The sequence below is a fragment of the Nannobrachium achirus genome (assembly GCF_963921795.1).
Source record: "Nannobrachium achirus genome assembly, chromosome: 4".
In the NCBI taxonomy this organism is placed as follows: domain Eukaryota; kingdom Metazoa; phylum Chordata; class Actinopteri; order Myctophiformes; family Myctophidae; genus Nannobrachium; species Nannobrachium achirus.
In genome coordinates this window covers 16,292,322-16,315,497 of record NC_137813.1, presented here as the reverse complement: position 1 = coordinate 16,315,497, position 23,176 = coordinate 16,292,322, and the positions used below count along the sequence as shown (strand labels likewise).

The 23,176-nt window shown below is 50.7% G+C and overlaps 1 protein-coding gene across 1 annotated transcript in view; it reads left to right on the top strand.

The window, feature by feature from the left end:
- Positions 1-21,397, top strand: part of pkn1b (protein kinase N1b) — a 46,225-nt gene extending 24,828 nt beyond the window's left edge. The window contains exons 9-22 of the mRNA XM_080725098.1: positions 1,506-1,649; positions 3,374-3,449; positions 3,552-3,693; positions 4,267-4,354; positions 5,525-5,616; positions 6,376-6,448; positions 6,608-6,699; positions 7,559-7,735; positions 8,395-8,457; positions 17,598-17,674; positions 18,335-18,477; positions 19,371-19,478; positions 20,217-20,297; positions 21,174-21,397. Coding sequence (XP_080581224.1) covers positions 1,506-1,649; positions 3,374-3,449; positions 3,552-3,693; positions 4,267-4,354; positions 5,525-5,616; positions 6,376-6,448; positions 6,608-6,699; positions 7,559-7,735; positions 8,395-8,457; positions 17,598-17,674; positions 18,335-18,477; positions 19,371-19,478; positions 20,217-20,297; positions 21,174-21,377 — 1,560 coding nt within the window. The 3' untranslated portion in view covers positions 21,378-21,397. The remainder of the gene's footprint in view (positions 1-1,505; positions 1,650-3,373; positions 3,450-3,551; positions 3,694-4,266; positions 4,355-5,524; positions 5,617-6,375; positions 6,449-6,607; positions 6,700-7,558; positions 7,736-8,394; positions 8,458-17,597; positions 17,675-18,334; positions 18,478-19,370; positions 19,479-20,216; positions 20,298-21,173) is intronic.
- The last annotated feature ends 1,779 nt before the right edge of the window (positions 21,398-23,176 follow it).

Genomic DNA, 23,176 nt, shown 5'->3' with positions numbered 1-23,176 from the left:
CCGTCTAAATAAACAAATAAAGTAAAGTAAAGTAAAGGGCAAGAGTGTGACGTGTGAGGTGTGACAGACAGACTGACTGACTGACTGACTGACTGATGGACTTACACTTTGTGCAGGGTTTGATAGTAAATGCGACCTACGGTCGCAACTACTACTACACTACACACTTACACCGTACAATCACTGTTGCCACGTCCGCTTGACCCATTTAGGCCTGGGATTATTTCATGCTTTAACTATTGAAAAATAGCAGATATACAAGCTCACAGCGCAGCACTGAGTCTTATTATCTTTTAAACTCATTGACTGCCAAGGCCCGAGTTTCCCGAGTTATTACAGTAGTCCCAGGCTGCCACAGCCCGAGTTTCCCGAGTTGGAAGCCATTTAAAAAAAAAATCAAACCTCGGTTCGAAGTGGAGCGGTGAATTTGAGCAGCTGTACCCTATGTGAGTGAGTGAGTGAGTGTAAACTGTGCCTGTGAGTGAGTGGTGAGTGTGCCTGGCCTGCACAAAACAGCGCCCCTCCTTTAACTAGTGTGTTGTGTGTGGCCACTCAAGGTATTGCCAGGCTACGGACACGGCCAGCCAGCCACCCAGCCACCCAGCCACCCAGCCACCCACGGACATACCCACGGACATACCTGTCTATTGGGAGCGCTTTCACCGCTCCAAAAAAAAAAAAAAAAAAAATCTAAAAATGCGAAATTGCATGTTTAGCCCCATAACAAACACATCTTTCAAAATGTCAAAAATGGCTGTTTTGTCTGACTTTGAAGGCTTGTATCTCATGAATGCCTGAACGGATTTCCAAGCGGATTTTTTTGTTTGAAAGCTGTTAAAAAGTACTACACATATGGTGCATGATCTAGGCATGGGCGTGCACGATCCGTGCACTAAAAATTGAGGAAGGTGGCAGTGTTTGTTTTGTCTGACTTTGAAGGCTTCTATCTCATGAATGCCTGAACGGATTTCCAAGCGGATTTTTTTTTGTTTGAAAGCTGTTAAAAAGTACTACACATATGGTGCATATATAGGTGCATGGGTGTGCACGATCCGTGCACTAAAAATTGATCCGTGCACTAGAAATTTAGGAACGTGGCATCCTGGTACTTGGCGGCCATCTTGAAAAGGGCATTTAATGAGTTAAAAGCGAACATTTGTAACTCAAATATTTGCTTGTGGGGGGTCCCTGGAACAACATATTTTGAGATTGGGGGGGTCCGCGGACAAATGCATTTAATTTAATTTGGGGGTCCTTGACATGAAAAAGTTTGAGAACCACTGATTTAGAAGAAGGATTTAGAAGACATTTATAGAATCGGGTCAAACATATTCAAAGACTTGCACAAAATGTTCATGGGTGTGCTGTGTCCTCCCCAGTCCAGGGAGATTTCTTTAAAACTATCATAGCCTGGATGGTGTACTGGAGATGGAGATGCGGTGTACTGGCGGGACTGGCGGTTCCTGTGTGTTTAAAACTGTAATAACCTGCATGGTGTGTCCCAGTCCAGGGAGATGGAGATGGCGGTGTACTGGCGGGACTGGCGGTCGCTGTGTGCCCTCAAGTACCTGAAGCTGGAGGACTACCTGGACAACCAGAGACACCAGGTCCAGCTGGAGCTGGAGCCGCAAGGCCTGCTGCTGGCTGAGGTGACCTTATGAGCATGTACACACACTGCTGGCTGAGGTGACCTTATGAGCATGTACACACACACTGCTGGCTGAGGTGACCTTATGAGCATGTACACACACTGCTGGCTGAGGTGACCTTATGAGCATGTACACACACACTGCTGGCTGAGGTGACATATATGAGCATGTACACACACTGCTGGCTGAGGTGACATATATGAGCATGTACACACACTGATGGCTGAGGTGACATATATGAGCATGTACACACACTGCTGGCTGAGGTGACATATATGAGCATGTACACACACTGCTGGCTGAGGTGACATATATGAGCATGTACACACACTGCTGGCTGAGGTGACATATATGAGCATGTACACACACTGCTGCTGGCTGAGGTGACCTTATGAGCATGTACACACACACTGCTGGCTGAGGTGACCTTATGAGCATGTACACACACACTGCTGGCTGAGGTGACATATATGAGCATGTACACACACTGCTGGCTGAGGTGACATACTGTATATGAGCATGTACACACACTGCTGGCTGAGGTGACATATATGAGCATGTACACACACTGCTGGCTGAGGTGACATATACCAGTAAGACTCCCTAATCGGGAGATAAGCGACCGTAGGTGGCTTATCTCCACAAATTTGTTTTTCCCAAATCTTCCTGATCCATGTTGATGACATGAGTGTAGACATGCTGTGTAGTGATATTCGTGATTTTAGGGCAAAAACTGTAGGAGCAGTGTCCAAAAATGTGTTTTAAAAATCGGCCTGAAGGTGGCACTAGAATAGGGCCATGTGAGAAATGAGGGGTGGGGTCTCCGCGTTGCCTTGGCGGACGAATAGGTACCGGCCCCGGCTCTCCAGGACGCTCCTAGCCCGAGTTACGGCATTTTATGTGCGCTGCAGTGGCAGGGGGTCCTCCACTGGGGGCGCCACCACTTTTGCATCCAGGGACCTGGGGGTCCCTGGGGCTCCGGGGGTCCTTGGAGGTTGTAGTTTGGCAGTCAAGGAGTGTGTGTGCAAAATTTGGCATGGATGGGGGCAACGGTTGTGGAGATATGAGCAGGGGAGCATGTACACACACTGCTGGCTGAGGTGACATATATGAGCATGTACACACACAATGCTGGCTGAGGTGACATACTGTATATGAGCATGTACACACACTGCTGGCTGAGGTGACCTTATGAGCATGTACACACACTGCTGGCTGAGGTGACCTTATGAGCATGTACACACACTGCTGGCTGAGGTGACCTTATGAGCATGTACGCACACTGCTGGCTGAGGTGACCTTATGAGCATGTACACACACTGCTGGCTGAGGTGACCTTATGAGCATGTACACACACTGCTGGCTGAGGTGACCTTATGAGCATGTACGCACACTGCTGGCTGAGGTGACCTTATGAGCATGTACACACACTGCTGGCTGAGGTGACCTTATGAGCATGTACGCACACTGCTGGCTGAGGTGACATATATGAGCATGTACACACACTGCTGGCTGAGGTGACATATATGAGCATGTACACACACTGCTGGCTGAGGTGACATATATGAGCATGTACACACACACTGCTGGCTGAGGTGACATATATGAGCATGTACACACACTGCTGGCTGAGGTGACATATATGAGGGAACCCCTGCCGTACATGACCTGATGACCACATGTATAGGCTACTTCCAGTAACAGTAAATGTAATGTTTTGTCAGGTGACCTTCTTCAACCCAGTCATAGCGAGAGGACCGCGGCTCCGACGGCAGAAGAAAGTCTTCTCCAAACAGCAAGGTTAAGATAATACACAGGATCTTCGCTGCTTTGAACCAGTCGAATCCTTAGCATCTCCCTTTAAACTCTGTGCGTGTTTGCATGCGTGCGTGTCGTTTCCAGGTAAGGCGTTCCTGAGAGCCCGCCAGATGAACGTGGACATCGCCACGTGGGTGCGTCTGCTCAGGAACGCCATCCCGTCAGGAAGCCAGGCGCCCGCCTTCCCCTCCAGCTACACCTCTGCCACGCTCGCCCACAACGCAGGGTACAGTACCATGTGACTGTCCAAACTGTCCACACAGCTGTTGACCAGAAAAAATATATTTATTGTCGCTGTCGGGTGGAAACCTGGGGACTGCCTATAAGTCCGAAGGTTCATTAGTCTGAATTTAGTCAGGGTTACTGAGATTAGGGTTAGGGTTAGGTTTAGGCATAGTTTTCTTAACAAATTCGGACTAATGAAACTTCAGGCCAATGCCATGGCACCGGAAACCTAACCCTAACCTATGTCCAAAACCGTTTTGTATTTAGCATTTTAAAAATTGTTTAAACTAATGAAAATAGCCGATCTACAACCACACAACGCGAGGCAGTGTGTGCTTGCAGATCTGCTATTTTCACTACTTTTGTGCCACAGTCTTGCATGATGAAGCAGGGCTTTACTTAATGAAAAGACATCTATGAAGTACAACTCTGTGTGTGTGTGTGTGTGTGTGTGTGTGTGTGTGTGTGTGTGTGTGTGTGTGTGTGTGTGTGTGTGTGTGTGTGTGTGTGTGTGTGTGTGTGTGTGTGTGTGTGTGTGTGTGTGTGTGTGTGTGTGTGTGTGTGTTGCGTGCAGGGAGATCTCAGTGGAGAAGCTAACGCTGGACGGGAACACTCCACCCAGACCAGAGACCAGGAGAGACGTGGTGGACACAGCTCTGCCGGTGAGACACTGGACAGAGGGACAGAGGGACAGAGACTCGGAGAGAGAGGGAGAGAGTTGGAGAGAGAGAGAGAGTCAGAGAGATACATGGATAGAGGGATGGGAGCGTGGGGTGGAGGGGTTGAGGCAGAGAGGATGAGGGAAGCAATGAAGCAGAGGAGACAGATCGGGACGTACACGAGTCCAGAGTTTCTATTTAAACTGCTGAGAGTGTGAAAACCGGCCCTCACTGTGAACTCCCAGAGAGCCGCGTCTGTCTGTCTGTCTGCTGGCCTTCCTCCACGTCCCACTGCAAGAACCCAGCTCTGAGAGGGTGCAAACGGAACCACACGGACCCGTTTGCACCCTCTCATAGCTAAAGAATCTACACTAGATGGGGGAGTCCGGTGGTGGACAGATGGCGTGGACAACACAGTGTAGGGGATTTACAGGGATTAATTTAACTTTCATCATTTTCAGAGATTAGTAATTAACAGTAGCACGGGAGCGGCGTGCAGGGGCGACGGCACCCCATCCACACCACAACTGATAACACTTCCTCCTACGCAGACTCCAAATATTGCCCTTTTTACACCACTAGCGTTATTTGTTAGTTCTAGTTACTCTGCGGATTTAGATTATGAATACAAAACATGCTTTAAGTGATGAATTATGATGTATTAGTAAAATAGCTACCCAGCGGCACCTCTGCTATATTAAAAGGGATGAACACTTGAATGCATCAGTGATTACAATCCCCATAATATGATTGTGAATTCTTTGTTATGACTACTTGTGCATTTGGTGTCAATACTTCTTTTCTGTAGTCAAACTCTGAATGTAGGACTTTTTACTTCCTTCCTTCCTTACCTTTTTGTCTCAAAAAGGTAAGGCAAACAAACAAACGCAAACCATTCCATGAATAAAAAATATGTAATAATTAAGAAGTCGTAAAAGTAGCAGATTGTGTGCTTGTAGATCTGCTGCTTTCACTAGTTTGGGTCCCGGGCAAACGTCTAATCTCTCTTTATTAGGGTCTCGACCTGAAAAGTTTGGGAACTACAGTCCTACTACATACTATCTCACCACTGGTTCTATAGATAGGCTCTTACTAACCTCGCTCCCATTGTTCTCCACCTTACTCTCTCTCTCTCTCTCTCTCTCTCTCTCTCTCTCTCTCTCTCTCGCTCAGGAACAGATGACGGTGACGGAGCCCTTATCACCTCCGGATGTCCCTGACAGCCAACGGCCAGCCAGATCGGTCTCCCGGAACTCCACACGCAGGTGTGGAAACGCACGCACGCACACACACACACACACACGCACACACGCACACACGCACACACACACACACACACACACACACACACACACACACACACACACACACACACAAACACACACACCTGAGTGCCCAATATGGCCCGCACAGTGTGAGTCCAGCAGCACACCCACACTCAATATGCTCCTTTAAGCTGGCCTGTTTCGTAACACATGGCCAACCAGGCCAGTGTTAATATTAACTCTTGAGTTTGTAGAGTAGCATCACTCGTTCACCCCCTGGGGTTCCATATCCATATTTCCATATTCCATATTTACTTGCACCAGCAGTACTTGAGCGCACAAGTACTGCGTTCGGCTGCGTATGTATGTCGGTGTCCTTCTTTGTTTAAGCCCATAGCCCAATCAGGGACCAGCATTTCTGGCAACGTCATCATTAACAACCAATGAGGGGACCAGCATTCCTGGTGATGCCAGTGGTGAGCGCACCTCATGGTGCCGCTCAAAAATATAGAGTACTGTATGTCAACCTGGTGTGTGTGTGTGTGTGTGTGTGTGTCTGTGTGTGTGTCTGTATGTGTGTCTGTGTGCGTGTGTGTGTGTGTGTGTGTGTGTGTGTGTGTGTGTGTCTGTCTGTCTGTGTGTGTGTGTGTGGGTGTGTGTGCGTGTCTGTGTCTGTGTCTGTGTCTGTGTGTGTGTGTGTGTGTGTGTGTGTGTGTGTGTGTGTGTGTGTCTGTGTGCGTGTGTGCGTGTGCGTGTCAGGCTGAGCCGGGGTCCAGTGTGCCTACAGGACTTCAGGCTGATGGCGGTGCTGGGCAGGGGGCACTTTGGAAAGGTACAAAAAACTATCATTTCACCTATCTTTCATTTACGATGATGTGAATTCACACGACCAGCGATGCTTTGCCACTAACCAGGAGAAAATAGCAGATCTGCAAGCTCACGACACATTGTGAGTCGTTATATATATTATATATGTGACCGCTCTCTCCAGGTGTTGCTGTCGGAGTACAAGCGGTCGGGCAACCTGTACGCCATCAAGGCCCTGAAGAAGGGAGACATCGTGGCCAGAGACGAGGTGGACAGGTACGCTTGTTTGCAATTTCTCACGTCATTTGGATTCCATGGAAGCCAGCTTGTCTTCTTTTACTCCACTACCTTTACTTGAAAACTTTAGTTACTAATTACTTTGTAGATCAATTATTATTACAAACCACTTCAACCCTAGATACATTCCGGCCTTTTGAAAATAGCTGATCTACAAGCTCACAATGCGTTGCGATGCGATGCTTTGTGAGCTTGTAGTTTGGCTATTTTCAAAACATTGTTATACATTTGAAAACTTGAATGGGAGATTCTGCACAATGAGTACTTTCACTTTTGGTACTTTTACTTTTGGTACATTTTGATGCCAAGACTTTTGTACTTTTACTGGCAGTATTGATACTTTACTTAAGTAAAGCGAGATCGCTATCACCGCCCGCGGCCGTACTGGACGAACGCCGTGTCGCGCAGAGCGGACAGTTGTTGAAAGCCTGAAGCAACATTCTCCACTGCACAAACTCCACCCCCGATAGCAAAAAGTGAATGGTTTTTTCTGGTTGGCCAGTCAGGGAGTCTCAGGGACCAATCAGAAGGCTGACAAACGGTGAATTAGCCGGGGGACCCCCTGGAACCGCCTCAAGGACCCCATCTCTTCTTCCTGTATCTCTCTATCTCTCTCTATCTCAACTTTGTTAGCTAATTTGTTCTATTAATGTTGTTACTGTGTTACAGTAGAGTACATAGTAGGTAGAGATCTCTGGGCTTCTTGCCTCCTCCTGGACAATTTCCTTTTTATATTTTGTCTACTGTTTTTTTGTATTTCTTTTTACAATTTGTGCTGTACATACCGGTAAGTACATAAATCAAGTCTCTCTCTCTCTCTCTGTCTCTCTCTCTCCAGTCTGATGTGTGAGAAGAGGATCTTTGAGACGGTGAACGGCTCTCACCACCCCTTCCTGGTCAACCTGTTTGCGTGTTTCCAGACGCCGGAGCACGTGTGCTTTGTCATGGAGTACACGGCCGGCGGCGACCTCATGATGCATATCCACGCCGACGTCTTCACCGAGCCGCGCTCCGTGTGAGTGTGTGTGTGTGTGTGTGTGTGTGTGTGTGTGTGTGTGTGTGTGTGTGTGTGTGTGTGTGTGTGTGTGTGTGTGTGTGTGTGTGTGTGTGTGTGTGTGTGTGTGTGTGTGTGTGTGTGTGTGTGTTTGCAACTGTGCGCTGCGATGCATTGTGAGCTTGTAGATCTGCTATATTTTCAGCTCAAGCTTATGGTTAAAATGGCAATTTAGAAAAGTGGCATTCATAAAATCACTCGTCTTAAAATGCACATCCTCTCCTGAGCAATGGTTGTTTTGTGTTTAAAATTAGATTTTTTTATTAGGAAAAGATTCAGGTTTGGATAAAACATTAGAAGTTTAGGGGTTGGATGCTCGATTTACACTTAGTTGTGCACCAGTGTTGCACACCCAAAATAAATGAGCTTGTAGATCGGCTGTTCTCGGCTCCAGTCATATAGGGTTAAAAATGGTCAAACATTATAAAATGACATTTATAAAATCTCTGTCGTAAAATATTGGTGTACTGTGCAGTAAAACAAAGGATTGTGTGTGTGTGTGTGTGTGTGTGTGTGTGTGTGTGTGTGTGTGTGTGTGTGTGTGTGTGTGTGTGTGTGTGTGTGTGTGTGTGTGTGTGTGTGTGTGTGTGTGTGTGTGTGTGTGTGTGTGTTCTGGTCAGGTTCTACTCAGCCTGTGTGGTCCTGGGTCTGCAGTTCCTCCATGACCACAAGATAGTGTATCGGTGAGTACCGTACTTTACTAAAAGTCCTGGACTCCTGGAGAGTGTCCATTGAGTCTCTTATCGACTCCGGTGGTCATCAAATTATTGGCTTGCGACAAAAAGAAAACAAATTTCCATGAATTGGTAGAAAATAAAAATGTTTTTTGTGTGAACTACTCCTTTATCCTATACTAATACATCAGTTAAAGTTCCGTAGCTTATATGTCGAACCCGTGGGTGGAACCCGGGTTCCCTGTGCAAGCGCCAACATTTCTACTGCCTAGCTAATATACAGAAACCAGTTTGAACTGAACAAGCAGTACAAGGAGCTTCATCAGCTTCATGTAATACCACTTGTCAACCAGTAGAGGTCCTACATGACCACAGGAAGGAGGGAGACCCAACACAAACACAAGTGTTTCGAACGAAACACCTGTTTATTTAGGTCTGGAAGGAGGTACTCCCTCCTTTGGGTGGCGCTATTGCGTCAGCCTCACAACAGAACGTACTCACGTTAACTCCCGCAGGGCGATCCCTGATTGGCCGGAGGGCTTGTCACTCAAGTTTTACGGTACTGGGTCAGTCCCCTATAAAACCTGTGGCATCCCATAATACTGTCTCTTGAAAGCATCTGCTCCGAAAAATCGAACAGAGGGCAGAGACTCGGAGGGAGTACCTCCTTCCAGACCTAAATAAACAGGTGTTTCGTTCGAAACACTTGTGTTTATTTTCGGTCTTCCAGTTCGGTACTCCCTCCTTTGGGTACGTCAACTCCCGTAAGCGACGTCGGCCAACGTCTACTCACCATACACATGAACGGCAAAGGAGATGTCTTCCAGACACACCTTCGCCCACAAGGTCCCCCCCTGAGACCACCGGAATCAGTCGGGGGCAGTGAGTAGGAAAGAAAAGGAAGAGGAGCGCGCCAGAAAGCACAAGGGCAGTCCAAGCGCTCCAGACGAGGAGGAAGACACAAGGGTCCTCCTCATTCTGCAGAAGAGTCAGCAGCCACCTGGAGGACTGAATGCGCTAACGAGCGCGGAGCCACGTCCAACTGGTAAAGAGCTGCAAAGGTGGACGGCGAAGTCCAGTTCGCCGCCAACCAAATCTCCTGAATGGTGGTCCCTTGCCAGAGACCCCAAGAGGAAGACATCCCCCTAGTGGAATGAGCTGTGAAACCCACAGGTCTAGCCACATTCGCACTATCATACGCCAACCTAATGGCGTCGACAATCCACCCCGAAAGGGTTGCTTTAGCAATCTCCATCTTCGCGGTGGACTTGCCGTGAGGAACGAACAGGCTGCGCGACTTCCTGCGCGCCTGAGTCCTCTCACAATAAATCTTCAGTGCCCTCACAGGGCAAAGAAGATTAAGGCGCCTGTCCTCCTCCGTACCAAGGGGAGGAGGATGAAGGGCCAAAAGCCGCACCGGAACATGCTGCACCACCTTATTCTTCGGAATGAAGTGAAGGTGAGGTTAAAGCAGCACCTGCCGGCCGTCCGGGGAGAACCTCATGCAATCCTCTGACACTGAGAGGGCATGTAGGTCACTAGCCCTCTTGGCTGTAGTTAAGGCCAGAAGAAGAGCAGTCTTGTAGCTAAGGAGCTTCAGAGAGATGCTCTCTAGAGGCTCAAACAGGGGTTGCCTCAACCCCCGTAAGACCACCTCCAAGTCCCAGGCCGGGGCCAGGGGTCTCGCCGTCAGGGAGTCCCGCCTAACCGCTGCCATAAACTGTACCACCCACGGGTGTTTGGACAGTTGGTCGCCATCAAGGCTCTGGTGACAGGCCTTAATGGCCGCAAGGTAACCTCTCACCGTAGAGGCCTTACAATTCCTATCCACCCGATCTTGGAGGAACTCCAAAATGATCGGTATTGAGGAGAACACCGGGTTCACCAAAGGGTGTTTTAACCCGACACCACTCCTCAAAGGCTTCCAACTTGCCCTGATACACCTTACGAGTAGAAGGAGCCCTGGACCTCTGCATCGTATCAACGACTGAAGGCTCCAGGCCGGCTGCGATCAGCCTTTCCCTCTCACGGGCCAGACCCACAGGTCTAACCTCTGAGGGTCCGGGTGGAAGATCTCGCGATCCGCTTGACTCAGCAGATCCCGTATCTGGGGCAATTGCCAAGGATCCCTGTACAGGAGCGGAGCTATCAGTGAGCTCCAAGTCCCCGTCCTCGGTGCTATTAGAAGCAGTTCGTGACCGTAACGACGAACCCTCTCGAGGGTCGGAGTAATGAGGTCCATCGGTGGGAAGGCGTACAGCAGGCCCTGGGGCCAATCGTGCGCCATAGCGTCTATCCCCAAGGGTGCAGGCCCCCCCAGGGAGAAGAACAGTGAGCACTCCGCGTCCTCGCGTGAGGCGAACAAATCCACCACCGGATGACCATACTTGGTCCAGATCTGAAACGCTACTGACTGGTTCAGGGACCAGTCCTCGTCGCGAACCCTCCTCCTGGACAGCAGGTCCGCCCCGCTGTTCAGGAGACCAGGGACGTAGGAGGCCTTGACCGACTGTAGGTGCTCCGAGCACCAAAGGGCCACTTTGCGAGCCAGCCCGTCCAGGGCTCGCCGCCGCCCCCCTGTTTGTTCACATAACACATTGTCACGGTATTGTCCGTCCTGATGAGGACGTGACAGTTCCGGATGAAGGGCTCGAATTCCTGGAGCGCCAGGAACACCGCCATCAATTCCAAGTAATTGATGTGCTTGTTCAATAAATCGGGGCCCCAAGGTCCCCTCGCCGTACGCCCTTCCAGGGTTGCACCCCAACCCGAAAGACTGGCGTCCGTGGTGACTACCTCCCTGTGAATCACCGCCCCTAGCCTGGCGCCGCTTCGAAGGAAGCCGGGAACCAGCCAAGGGCTCAGGGCCGTCCGTGCTCGCTCGGAGACCCGGACCAGAGTGCCGCCCTGGCAAGGAGGGATGTTCAGGGAGAGCATCCATTGCTGGAAAGGCCTCAAGTGAAACCTTCCCAGACTCACGAGGTCCACGGCCGAAGCCATCAGGCCCGTGAGACGCTGCACCAACTTGAAGGAGATTTCCTCCTCGGAAAGGAAGGTGCTGGCACAGGACAAGAACTTGTCCACCCTCTGCTGAGAGAGGCGGGCGACCATCTCCCGGGAGTCCCACTCTGCACCCAGGAAGGTGGTCCGCTGAGATGGGTTCAGCACACTCTTCTTGTAGTTGACTGCGAACCCCAAGGACTCGAGGTGCGCTATCACCACCCGGGTGTGTTGCGCCACCTCCTGGCTCGAGCTTGCGCTTATAAGCCAATCGTCGAGGTGAGATCCTTATCCCCTGCCGCCTGAGAGGTTCTAGAGCTGCCTTCGTAACCATCACGAAACCGCGTGGACTGAGAGACAGGCCAAAGGGGAGGACTGCGTACTCGTAGACCTTCCCCTGGAAAGCGAACCTCAGAAACTTTCTGTGAGGAGGATAGATCGACACGTGCGTGTAAGCATCCTTCAGATCTATTGAGGTGAACCAATCGTTCTCTCTGACGGATCGAAGCAGGCTGGCAACGGTCAACATCCTGAACTTGAAGGTCATCAAGTACTGGTTGAGACCCCGGAGGTCCAATATGGGCCGCAGCCCCCCTTCTTCTTGGGAACCAGGAAGTATGTGGAGTAGAACCCTAGATGGAGCTGACTCCACGGGACCTCCCGTACAGCCCCCTTCAAGAGGAGGGCCTGTATCTCTTCCTCCAGAATGCGGGCGTTCTCGCCCTCGGCCCTGGTGAAGCTCACCGTGGGAGAAAGCGGGGGCGACATCTTGAACTGTATTCTGTAGCCCTTTGTAATAGTGCGATAAATCCAATGGCTTGGATTGCACCTCCTCCACTGATCTGCACAAGGTGCCAGCGGAGCGTAAAGATGTGCTGGCAACACCTGCCGAGCCAACGGCCGCGACACTGCAGGCCGTCCGCTGTGGCCGGAGGAAGCTGCCGCTGACCTGGTCACGTGGTGCGCCACAGGCAGCGCAGGAACCCACCTGTGATCCACTTTCTTTACCTTCGCCCGACTCGGGCCTACAGAAAGCGTTTCCACCACCTGAGGGGAAGCGCGCTTTACCCTTAGCTTTCCTGGAAACGTCCCGGAAGAGCTCATGGTCTTTAACATTAGCAGGTTGTTCCTGGGCTGCCGCAGTGGGCAGTTTACTACACCCAAAACCTTGTGAGGAGTGTGAACTATGCTGCCCTCGAGAGGAGGGGAATGTGAGCTGAGTGTGAGTGGCTCTAGCAGAGAAGGAACTGGAGCCTGAATAGGCCGAGAAACCAAACCCTTGTACAGACTGTGTGAGTGCGAAACTAGCTGAGGCAGCGAAGGTGCCTAAGGAGGCTGAGCACATACAACTTTCTCTACAGCAGAAGATGCACAGGGAAGAAAGACACAGTTTGTATCGAACACACAATTCTTTACTGGTATTTTCGACTGGCAAGGCACGAAATGTACAGCAGCCAGAATTTTTGCAGCACACAACACGGGCGGGTTCACAACACAAACACACTGCACACAAGAACCCGCCTTCACCATAGAACGCGGGGCACACTGCTTGGTGGCCGACCGCTGAGAAGACTGGGCAGCAGGTTTTGTCGGAGGTACAGTCTCAACCACCAACTCCCTGGTCTCCTTCCTGGCATCCGCCCGTGCCTGGAAGAGACTGAGCCCGCCCGCCATAATCTCCGTTCCCGAAGAAGGCAGGTTGCGGAGCTCTTTCTTGTCCGTCTCCTCATCCTTCCAGTCAATGGGCTCCAGCCAGCGGGTGGACTCCATTTGCATACACTGGTCCATGGAACGGCCCACCCAAGCCATGGCATGGAAATTGAGTCCGATCAGGAGGTCCAGCGAGGCCTTGGTCTCAGCCGCTACATCGAGGGGAGGGTCAGAGGCCGGTGGGTTCTGCAGGAGCTTCACATAGGCCGCCAAGAGGCCCGCGGCATTGAGAGCCCTCACAGCATGTCCATCAGCTCTGTAAGCCTCCTGGGTGGCCTTGGACATGGCCCTTTCCCATTTGTTCTCCAGAAGCGGGTGGACACCCGCCAGCGAATAGGGGCTCGGCCCACCAGGATTATCATGGAGGAACCGGGCCTGGAGCATGGAGGCCAAGGCAGGGCTGATGTGCGGGCATCTAGGAATCCCCATCTCCTGCACCCCCTCGAACTCCGTGGAGAAGTCCAGCTTTTCCGGGTCCTTGTGAGAGGTCCAAGTCTCCTGGAAAACCTGCTGTAGGCCAGTGATGGCCGGCAGGCAAGCCATAACAGGCGGCGGCGGTGGAGCAAGGTCCACGCCCAGCCGCGGTTGGCGGGAAGTTGCAGGCTGCTGACGTACAGGGACGGTGAGGTTCTGCAAGCGAGCGGCCCTCTCCAGCAGAGACCAGGGGTCCATGGGAAGGGGAGGGCTGGCGCCAGTGGCGCCACCTGAAGCTGCTACGGGGCCGGAAGGAGGGAGCTGAGACGCGGACAGGGCCACCGTCTGTGTCAGACTCGAACCGCCGGCAGCAGAGGAGGAGGCCTGTGACTCCGGCAAGGCGGAGGCAGCAGGTTCAGTGCCACCGGGGGCTGGGGAAGCAGCAAGGCCTGCTTGACTCCCGGCCTGAGCGGTGGTAGGGGGAACAGAAGCTACTTGACTCGGGGCGGCAGCGAGGCCTGCCGGGGCCCTGGCCACAGCAGAGACGGAGGCGTGAGTAGAGCGAGGCGAGTCATTTTCATCAGGGTGCAGAGAGATCACAGGGGACCCTACTTCCAGCGCAGGAACCCACCTGTGATCCACTTTCTTTACCTTCGCCCGACTCGGGCCTACAGAAAGCGTTTCCACCACCTGAGGGGAAGCGCGCTTTACCCTTAGCTTTCCTGGAAACGTCCCGGAAGAGCTCATGGTCTTTAACATTAGCAGGTTGTTCCTGGGCTGCCGCAGTGGGCAGTTTACTACACCCAAAACCTTGTGAGGAGTGTGAACTATGCTGCCCTCGAGAGGAGGGGAATGTGAGCTGAGTGTGAGTGGCTCTAGCAGAGAAGGAACTGGAGCCTGAATAGGCCGAGAAACCAAACCCTTGTACAGACTGTGTGAGTGCGAAACTAGCTGAGGCAGCGAAGGTGCCTAAGGAGGCTGAGCACATACAACTTTCTCTACAGCAGAAGATGCACAGGGAAGAAAGACACAGTTTGTATCGAACACACAATTCTTTACTGGTATTTTCGACTGGCAAGGCACGAAATGTACAGCAGCCAGAATTTTTGCAGCACACAACACGGGCGGGTTCACAACACAAACACACTGCACACAAGAACCCGCCTTCACCATAGAACGCGGGGCACACTGCTTGGTGGCCGACCGCTGAGAAGACTGGGCAGCAGGTTTTGTCGGAGGTACAGTCTCAACCACCAACTCCCTGGTCTCCTTCCTGGCATCCGCCCGTGCCTGGAAGAGACTGAGCCCGCCCGCCATAATCTCCGTTCCCGAAGAAGGCAGGTTGCGGAGCTCTTTCTTGTCCGTCTCCTCATCCTTCCAGTCAATGGGCTCCAGCCAGCGGGTGGACTCCATTTGCATACACTGGTCCATGGAACGGCCCACCCAAGCCATGGCATGGAAATTGAGTCCGATCAGGAGGTCCAGCGAGGCCTTGGTCTCAGCCGCTACATCGAGGGGAGGGTCAGAGGCCGGTGGGTTCTGCAGGAGCTTCACATAGGCCGCCAAGAGGCCCGCGGCATTGAGAGCCCTCACAGCATGTCCATCAGCTCTGTAAGCCTCCTGGGTGGCCTTGGACATGGCCCTTTCCCATTTGTTCTCCAGAAGCGGGTGGACACCCGCCAGCGAATAGGGGCTCGGCCCACCAGGATTATCATGGAGGAACCGGGCCTGGAGCATGGAGGCCAAGGCAGGGCTGATGTGCGGGCATCTAGGAATCCCCATCTCCTGCACCCCCTCGAACTCCGTGGAAAAGTCCAGCTTTTCCGGGTCCTTGTGAGAGGTCCAAGTCTCCTGGAAAACCTGCTGTAGGCCAGTGATGGCCGGCAGGCAAGCCATAACAGGCGGCGGCGGTGGAGCAAGGTCCACGCCCAGCCGCGGTTGGCGGGAAGTTGCAGGCTGCTGACGTACAGGGACGGTGAGGTTCTGCAAGCGAGCGGCCCTCTCCAGCAGAGACCAGGGGTCCATGGGAAGGGGAGGGCTGGCGCCAGTGGCGCCACCTGAAGCTGCTACGGGGCCGGAAGGAGGGAGCTGAGACGCGGACAGGGCCACCGTCTGTGTCAGACTCGAACCGCCGGCAGCAGAGGAGGAGGCCTGTGACTCCGGCAAGGCGGAGGCAGCAGGTTCAGTGCCACCGGGGGCTGGGGAAGCAGCAAGGCCTGCTTGACTCCCGGCCTGAGCGGTGGTAGGGGGAACAGAAGCTACTTGACTCGGGGCGGCAGCGAGGCCTGCCGGGGCCCTGGCCACAGCAGAGACGGAGGCGTGAGTAGAGCGAGGCGAGTCATTTTCATCAGGGTGCAGAGAGATCACAGGGGACCCTACTTCCATCAAGACCACGTCCTCATCAGGATGCTGGGTGGAGGAAAAGTCCCCCTCTTCCCCAACATCCTCCTCCTCGCTATAGCGGTCGAAAGCAGAGAAGGAAAACTCTGATGAATCGCTGACAGCCCTGGAGTGGGCTGGAGAGGCACCACCATTGGCCGGAGGAGCAGCGCCGTCAGCCGGAGCACCGCCGGCTGGAGAAGCGCCGCCATCGGCCGGGGGAGCGGCGCCGTCGGCCGGAACGGAGGCGCCGCCACCCGGAGGAGCGCCGCCAAACGCAGGAGGGTCACCGCCGCACCGGCCTACAGGGAGGCCCGGGGAAACAGCAGAGGCGAGACCCGAGAGAAGAGAGATCGTGTCGAGGCGGAGCCGACGCGCACCTAGAGGTAGGTCGCGACACTCCAGACACACAGGAGGATCTTCCTCCAGAGCATCCAAGGCGTGACGCCAGCCCATGCAGGCGATACACGCCCCATGCAGATCGTCCGGGGCTACCAGCAACCTACAGGCAGGGTTAGCACAACGGCCGTAGGAGCGCGAGGACGCCATATCCAAAATAGCTTTTTTCCAATAGCCTTAGCGTCGACACAAGAGCCGAGAGTCTAAGGCAGAAAAGCGTATATCAGCGTGAGCACAGGCAAGGCCAGTGCTCAACAACAACAAAGCTAGCACAATACAACGAAGCCGGTAGCTAAGAGCTAACGCTAGGCTATCGTGAGGCTAATAACAAGGAATAAACAGCTGAGCGCTGCGTTAGCATAAACAACGAAGCCGGTAGCTAAGAGCTAACGCTAGGCTATCGTGAAGCTAATAACAAGGATTAAACAGCTGAGCGCTGCGTTAGCACAAACAACGAAGCCGGTAGCTAAGAGCTAACACTAGGCTATCGTGAAGCTAACAACAAGGAAAAAACAGCTGAGCGCTGCGTTAGCACAAACAACGAAGCCGGTAGCTAAGAGCTAACACTAGGCTATCGTGAAGCTAACAACAAGGAAAAAACAGCTGAGCGCTGCGTTAGCAAAAACAACGAAGCCGGTAGCTAAGAGCTAACACTAGGCAAAGTAACGTGAAGCTAACAACAAAGGGAAACAGCGGTGCTGTGAAACTTTACGTTGAACATTGAAGAGAAGAATAGTCCCGAGACCGGTGGACTGGTCCTAAGCTGTCGCTCTCGGTTATCCTCGAGACGATTATATCTTCTAGAATAGGTTGAAATATACTTACAAATTACGTAGGTCAGGAGCTGTGAGATTTCGCGCTGTACCATTTGAGGAGCAGATAGCGAAAAGAGACAGTATTATGGGATGCCACAGGTTTTATAGGGGACTGACCCAGTACCGTAAAACTTGAGTGACAAGCCCTCCGGCCAATCAGGGATCGCCCTGCGGGAGTTAACGTGAGTACGTTCTGTTGTGAGGCTGACGCAATAGCGCCACCCAAAGGAGGGAGTACCGAACTGGAAGACCGAAAATAAACACTACTTATATTTGATCACCAAAAAGTCAACAGATTTTGTTCAAATTGTGTTTTTATTCACTCACACAAAAATAAGTTATGGATTGCAGCTTTAATAATATGTCTCTCTCTCTCTCTCTCTCTCTCTCTCTCTCTCTCTCTCTCTCTCTCTCTCTCTCTCTCTCTCTCAGGGACCTGAAGTTGGACAACCTGTTGCTGGACACTGAGGGCTTTGTGAAGATTGCAGATTTCGGGCTGTGTAAAGAAGGTGATGTATTGATTGATTGACAAGACAACATTGCATAGAGAGAAGCACTGCGTTAGGGAATACTCCAGTTCCCTCCACCTCCACTAGTGGTGTAAAGTACTTTTACTTAAAGGGGCACTCCACCACTTTTCAACCTATGTTCATATAATTGGTCCTCACTCAAAAATAGCTTTTTCTTTTTACTTTTTTTTTTTTTTTTCAGAGGAGGGCTGTGGGCAGGTCAGAAACCCATCGTCTTGTGACATCATCGATTGCCAATCCAGCTTGTAGAAACTGCAGGCTTTCTATTCCTGAAAAGTTTAAAATTTTAAAGTGGAAGCCATTGTTCTCGCGATAATAAAAATCTAAATATTTTTTTCAAAAATATTGATTTTTTTTGGGGGGGGGGGAAATGATGATGTCACAAGACGATGGATTCTGATCTTCCCACAGCTCTCCTAGTAGACTTGGACTGAGTAGATTTTTTTTTGTTGATATTTTATCATGAACATTAGTGAGGACCTATTATATGAAGACAGGTTGAAAAGTGGTGAACTACTCCTTTAAGTACTGTACTTAAGGACAATAGACTTTTTATATGTATTTCAGTTAAACAGCCTGTGTCATTCTGCTTTAGTTTCAGTGAGCTACAGTAACAACGTGGCTCTCTCCACCCTTCAGGTATGGGTTACGGGGACAGGACCAGCACGTTCTGTGGGACACCAGAGTTCCTGGCTCCGGAGGTTCTGACCGACACGTCCTACACCAGAGCGGTGGACTGGTGGGGCCTGGGGGTCCTCGTCTACGAGATGCTGGTGGGAGAGGTGAGGAGGGACGCTCTGATAGGACACTGGTTCTCAACCTGTGGGTCGGGACCCCCCAAGGGTGTCCCCAAATTATTGGTGGGGGGTCCCCAGATGATTAACTTAATGTGCAATGTTGTTTTCTCACTCAACAGTAAACAAACCAACATAATTTTTAAGTTTCTAGAGTGTATATGCACATTTCTAAAGTGACAATTTAAGGACTTTTTAATACCTTTAAAATGCCAAATTGTCAAATATTAGAGGCAGAAATTGTGAAAATAGACGATCTACATGCTCACAACGCCTCGCATAGATCTGCTATTTTCATAATAGAACTCTTAGTGCTCATCAGGGTGGTGGGTCCCCAGTTCAAATATGATTATTTTGGGGGTTGCGGTCTGAAAAAGTTGAGAACCAGTGTGATAGGACACTGGTTCCCAACATTTTCATGGATTACATTTTTTTTTTCTTCAGTAATTCCATGAAGAAATCGTAGAAATTCCATAAATTAGAACACAAATGTTTAAGAAGTGAAAATAGCCGATCTACAAGGTCACAACACGGCGCGAAGCAGCACACTGTGAGCTTGTAGATCGTTGTTTAGACTTAGTTCTTAGTTTTTATTTGTTGACGAAATTGTCAGTGTATTTAGTCATAGGTTTTGTTTCCACAGCTTATTTTTTATTTCGTTTTCATCAGTGAAAGGTTGTCTGTGAACATTTATCGTCGTGGTATTAGTCAACAAAATCAAAACTGTGGTGCGTTTGTTTCCTTCTCCACTGTGTGGTGCGTTTGTTTCAGTCTCCACTGTGTGGTGCGTTTGTTTCAGTCTCCACTGTGTGGTGCGTTGTTTTAGTCTCCACTGTGTGGTGCGTTGTTTCAGTATCCACTGTGTGGTGCGTTTGTTTCAGTCTCCGTTCCCCGGTGACGATGAGGAGGAGGTGTTTGACAGCATAGTGAACGACGAGGTGCGCTACCCTCGCTTCCTGTCCACAGAGGCCATCGGCATCATGAGACGGGTAAGACCATTCAAACACAGCACCACCACCTGGCCTGGAGTTCACTAGTTGTTGCTGGAAACGTGGCACTTTCCCCACATATCCTAAGTAACCATAGACTGTAAAAAAATTAATTGACATTGGTTTCTACGGACCGTTTTGAATACACTTTTTGGCAAATTTAAATCCGCCGTCTTTAAACCAGAAAGGACTTTTCAAGGACCCCCCCCCCCCCCCCCCCCCCTCAGTTTGGTATGCATTAGGCCCTGGCCTGGACCCCTATTCATATCAGAGTTGCAGGCCAGTAAGGGTCCATTTGGTTTAGCTTGGGACCCCTTGGAACCCTGTCAAGGACCCCTGACCCCACTCTGAGAACCACTGTCTGAACAGACTGTCTGTATTTCCTGGAAACAGTTTCCAGGAAATCTAGACGTTTTCCAGCCTGTTAAGTCTGTCTGTTCCAATACGTTTACTTCTACCCCACTAAATCTCGGATCCAAATATTGTACTTTTGCTCCACTACTTTTATTTGAAAATGTAGCCTAACTAGTTATTTAGTAGATTTTGATTATTTTTACAAAACATACAGTAACCACTTCAACTCTATATACATTTCGGCCATTTGAAAATAGCCAATCTACAAGCTCACAATGTGTCGCGATGCAACGCATTGTGAGCTTGTGGATCTGCTTTTCAAAAGATTTTTATACATTTGAAAACTTGTGAAATGGGACATTCTGTTACTTGTTTGTTTTGTAGCTGCTGAGAAGGAATCCTGAACGGCGTCTGGGCTCTGGAGAGAAAGACGCTGAGGATGTGAAGAAGCAACCTTTCTTCAGGGTGAGAGTCTCTCTGTTCAGTCTGCTCCTCCTGCTTTGAACCACATCAACCCTAGTGTAGCAGCCCTATGCTGCTACACAACTTTTTAAATAACCAGCTCAACATGATCTATCCACCAAAAAACATTTACCTGAGGGGGCTCTGGCGTTTCATAAAAGACATACGCACTTGGAATGAGAAATAGTGGGGGAAAAAGTCTTCATCCCATTCTGTACGGAAGTGGTAGGTTTTCGGGTTCTTTGTAATGCTACTGACTTTTGAAAACAAAGCATTGCATCGGGGTTTTGCTTACTTTAGAAGCCATGAAGGGAGCCGACAGGCCTTTCTTGATGTCAATTTGATTACAATAAATGTAACCCCCATTGATTCTGGATGTCATCCGGAATCAATGGGGGTAAATTTACTAAAATCAAATAAATGTGTCGTCCATGAGTACAGGTAGTCAATAGAAAAAAAGTCAATTTGAGAGTGAATTTTTGACAAAAACCCCAAAAAATCTCCATGTGTCGTCCATGAGTAGTCAATAGAAAAAAAGTCAATTTGGGAGTGAACTATTCCTTTAATTTACGCGAAAACAACACAAAAAGTCAGAACATGGAGATACAAGGTTTCTGTGATGATAAGAGAGTAAATGACAAGCTGCTTGTCCTGTGTCTCTCTCTCTCTCTCTCTCTCTCTCTCTCTCTCTCTCTCTCTCTCCCCCTCTCTCTCTCTCTCTCTCTCTCTCTCTCTCTCTCCCTCTCTCTCTCTCCCTCTCTCTCTCTCTCTCTCTCTCTCTCTCTCTCTCTTTTCTCTCTCTCTCTCCCCCTCTCTCTCCCTCTCTCTCTCTCTCTCTCTCTCTCCCTCTCCCTCTCCCTCTCCCTCTCTCTCTCTCAGACCATGGACTGGGAGGCCCTCCTCCAGAGGAAGCTGCCGCCGCCGTTCGTCCCCACCGTGGGCAGCAAGGAGGACGTGAGCAACTTCGACGAGGAGTTCACGGCCGAGCGGCCCGCCCTCACGCCGCCCCGCGAGCGCCGCTCGCTCTCCCGCAAGGACCAGGACTGCTTCAGGGACTTCGACTACGTCTCCGAACTCTGCTAGGGGGGGTTGGGGGGTGGTGCGGGGCTGCCAGAGCCCCCGCCCCCCCTTACCCCCATCCTTTACCCACCCCCCAAGACTATGATCTGGCAGGAGAGGAAGGGGTACTGGGGGGGGGGGACTTTTTAAAAAGCCACACTGCAGGTGTGGATCGTGTTGCCGGGCAAAAGAAAAAACTGTTCCGAAAGTGAAAAATAAAAACTGTTCCGAAAGTGGGGTTGCGCACATCCAGTTCGTCGCTGGTGCTGGACAGAGAGTAAACGCTCCAAAAGAATAATAAAGGTCTGCGCGACGGCGTTGCTCCTGATGTGGAGTAAACTTGAAAACACAGAGAAAAAAAAAACAGTACAACGTTTCGGCCACAATTGTGCCGTCGCCTCATGAAGGCCAATTGTGGCCGCAACATTGTACTGCCTGTACGGTTTTATCGGCGAAAGAAAAAAACCCACAATGTTTTAAAATTGAACGGCATGTCGCCGTGCGCTTACGCGACAATCCGCGACAAGGCGTGTCGAAGGTTCCTGAAGAAGAGGGAGGGATGATCATGTGACCCAAGGTTCCCACGGCGCTGCATAGACTGAAAGGGCTCTGTGGTGACTGCAGCACGGATGAACCCAGACCTCAGAGCAACCGGGCAGTCACGTGATCCATTTCCACAAAGTAATAAAGATACCATTGTACGCTGTTGTACGCCACGTTTCTTACGTGATCCGCAGTCTGCTCTTTCCTCGTTTCCCCCCACCCCCATGCTATGCCCCTCTGTCTCTCTTTGTTTGTTTGTTGCTGCTAAATATCTGGGACAGTTATGAAACACCAGCGGCTGATTTGGACACTTGGGTCTTGCACTGCGAATAGCACATCTACGAGCTCACAACTGAGCTTGTGCGTCTGGTATTTCCGGTTGTGGAGATTCCGCTGCGCAGCTGAGTATAAATCAGGTGTAAGTCGTTGTTCCCTGTCTCATGAATGTGTCGTCATATCTTCGCTATCGGGTCCAAAAGCGTTCCTTTTTTATAATGACATGGACACGATATATTATGAATGAGAAAATCAAAGTAGTGACAGTGTGTCACAATGTGATACTTTGTGAGCTTGTAGATCTACTATTTTCACGACTTTTGTATGACACTTAATTATGGACATACAAGGTTTCTGAACGACAGTGACGATATTGCTTGTTTCCCCCACTATGGTTAACGGGGGAATTCCTGGGGGAGGATGCAACTTGTGATTCGCCGAGACTGGGGAGAAGGGAGCGCTTGTTGTGCTTTGCGTGATAATTGATAAACAATTCCGTCCAACCGCGGTTTTACCGACGGCACGTCCATTGTGCCACTCGCCGTTGGCTCGAGAGGCCTGCCCTGTAACAAAAACAAAGCGTTCCTCTTCCCTGACCATTATTGAGAAAAACAATTCAGCATCCTGTGGCACTCTCGCACCACTCACCCATCACCACTAGAGGGAGCTCATGTATTGAGTTAAGTGGTAGGATGAGGGCTTGTTTTGTAGAGGAGAGCAGACAGCCAGAGAGAGATGATGCAGGTGCTTGCTTGCGTGCTGTGCGTATCCCGTGGGGGGGAGGGGAGGGGAGGGGGCGGGGGGGGGGGGAGCAGGGATCAACGTTTAACCCCAATCATTTGTTGAATGTTAAAGAGCTTCATTTTGCAAAGCTGTGTTGCCCGTGATTCCTTGTCTTTCCTCCTGGTTTGACCTCCTGTGTTTGTTCTGTCACTTGTGGATTCATGCTGCCGACATGTTTTGAAAATCAGTAAAGATGTGAGCCTAAATGGTCAGGTTGTTTC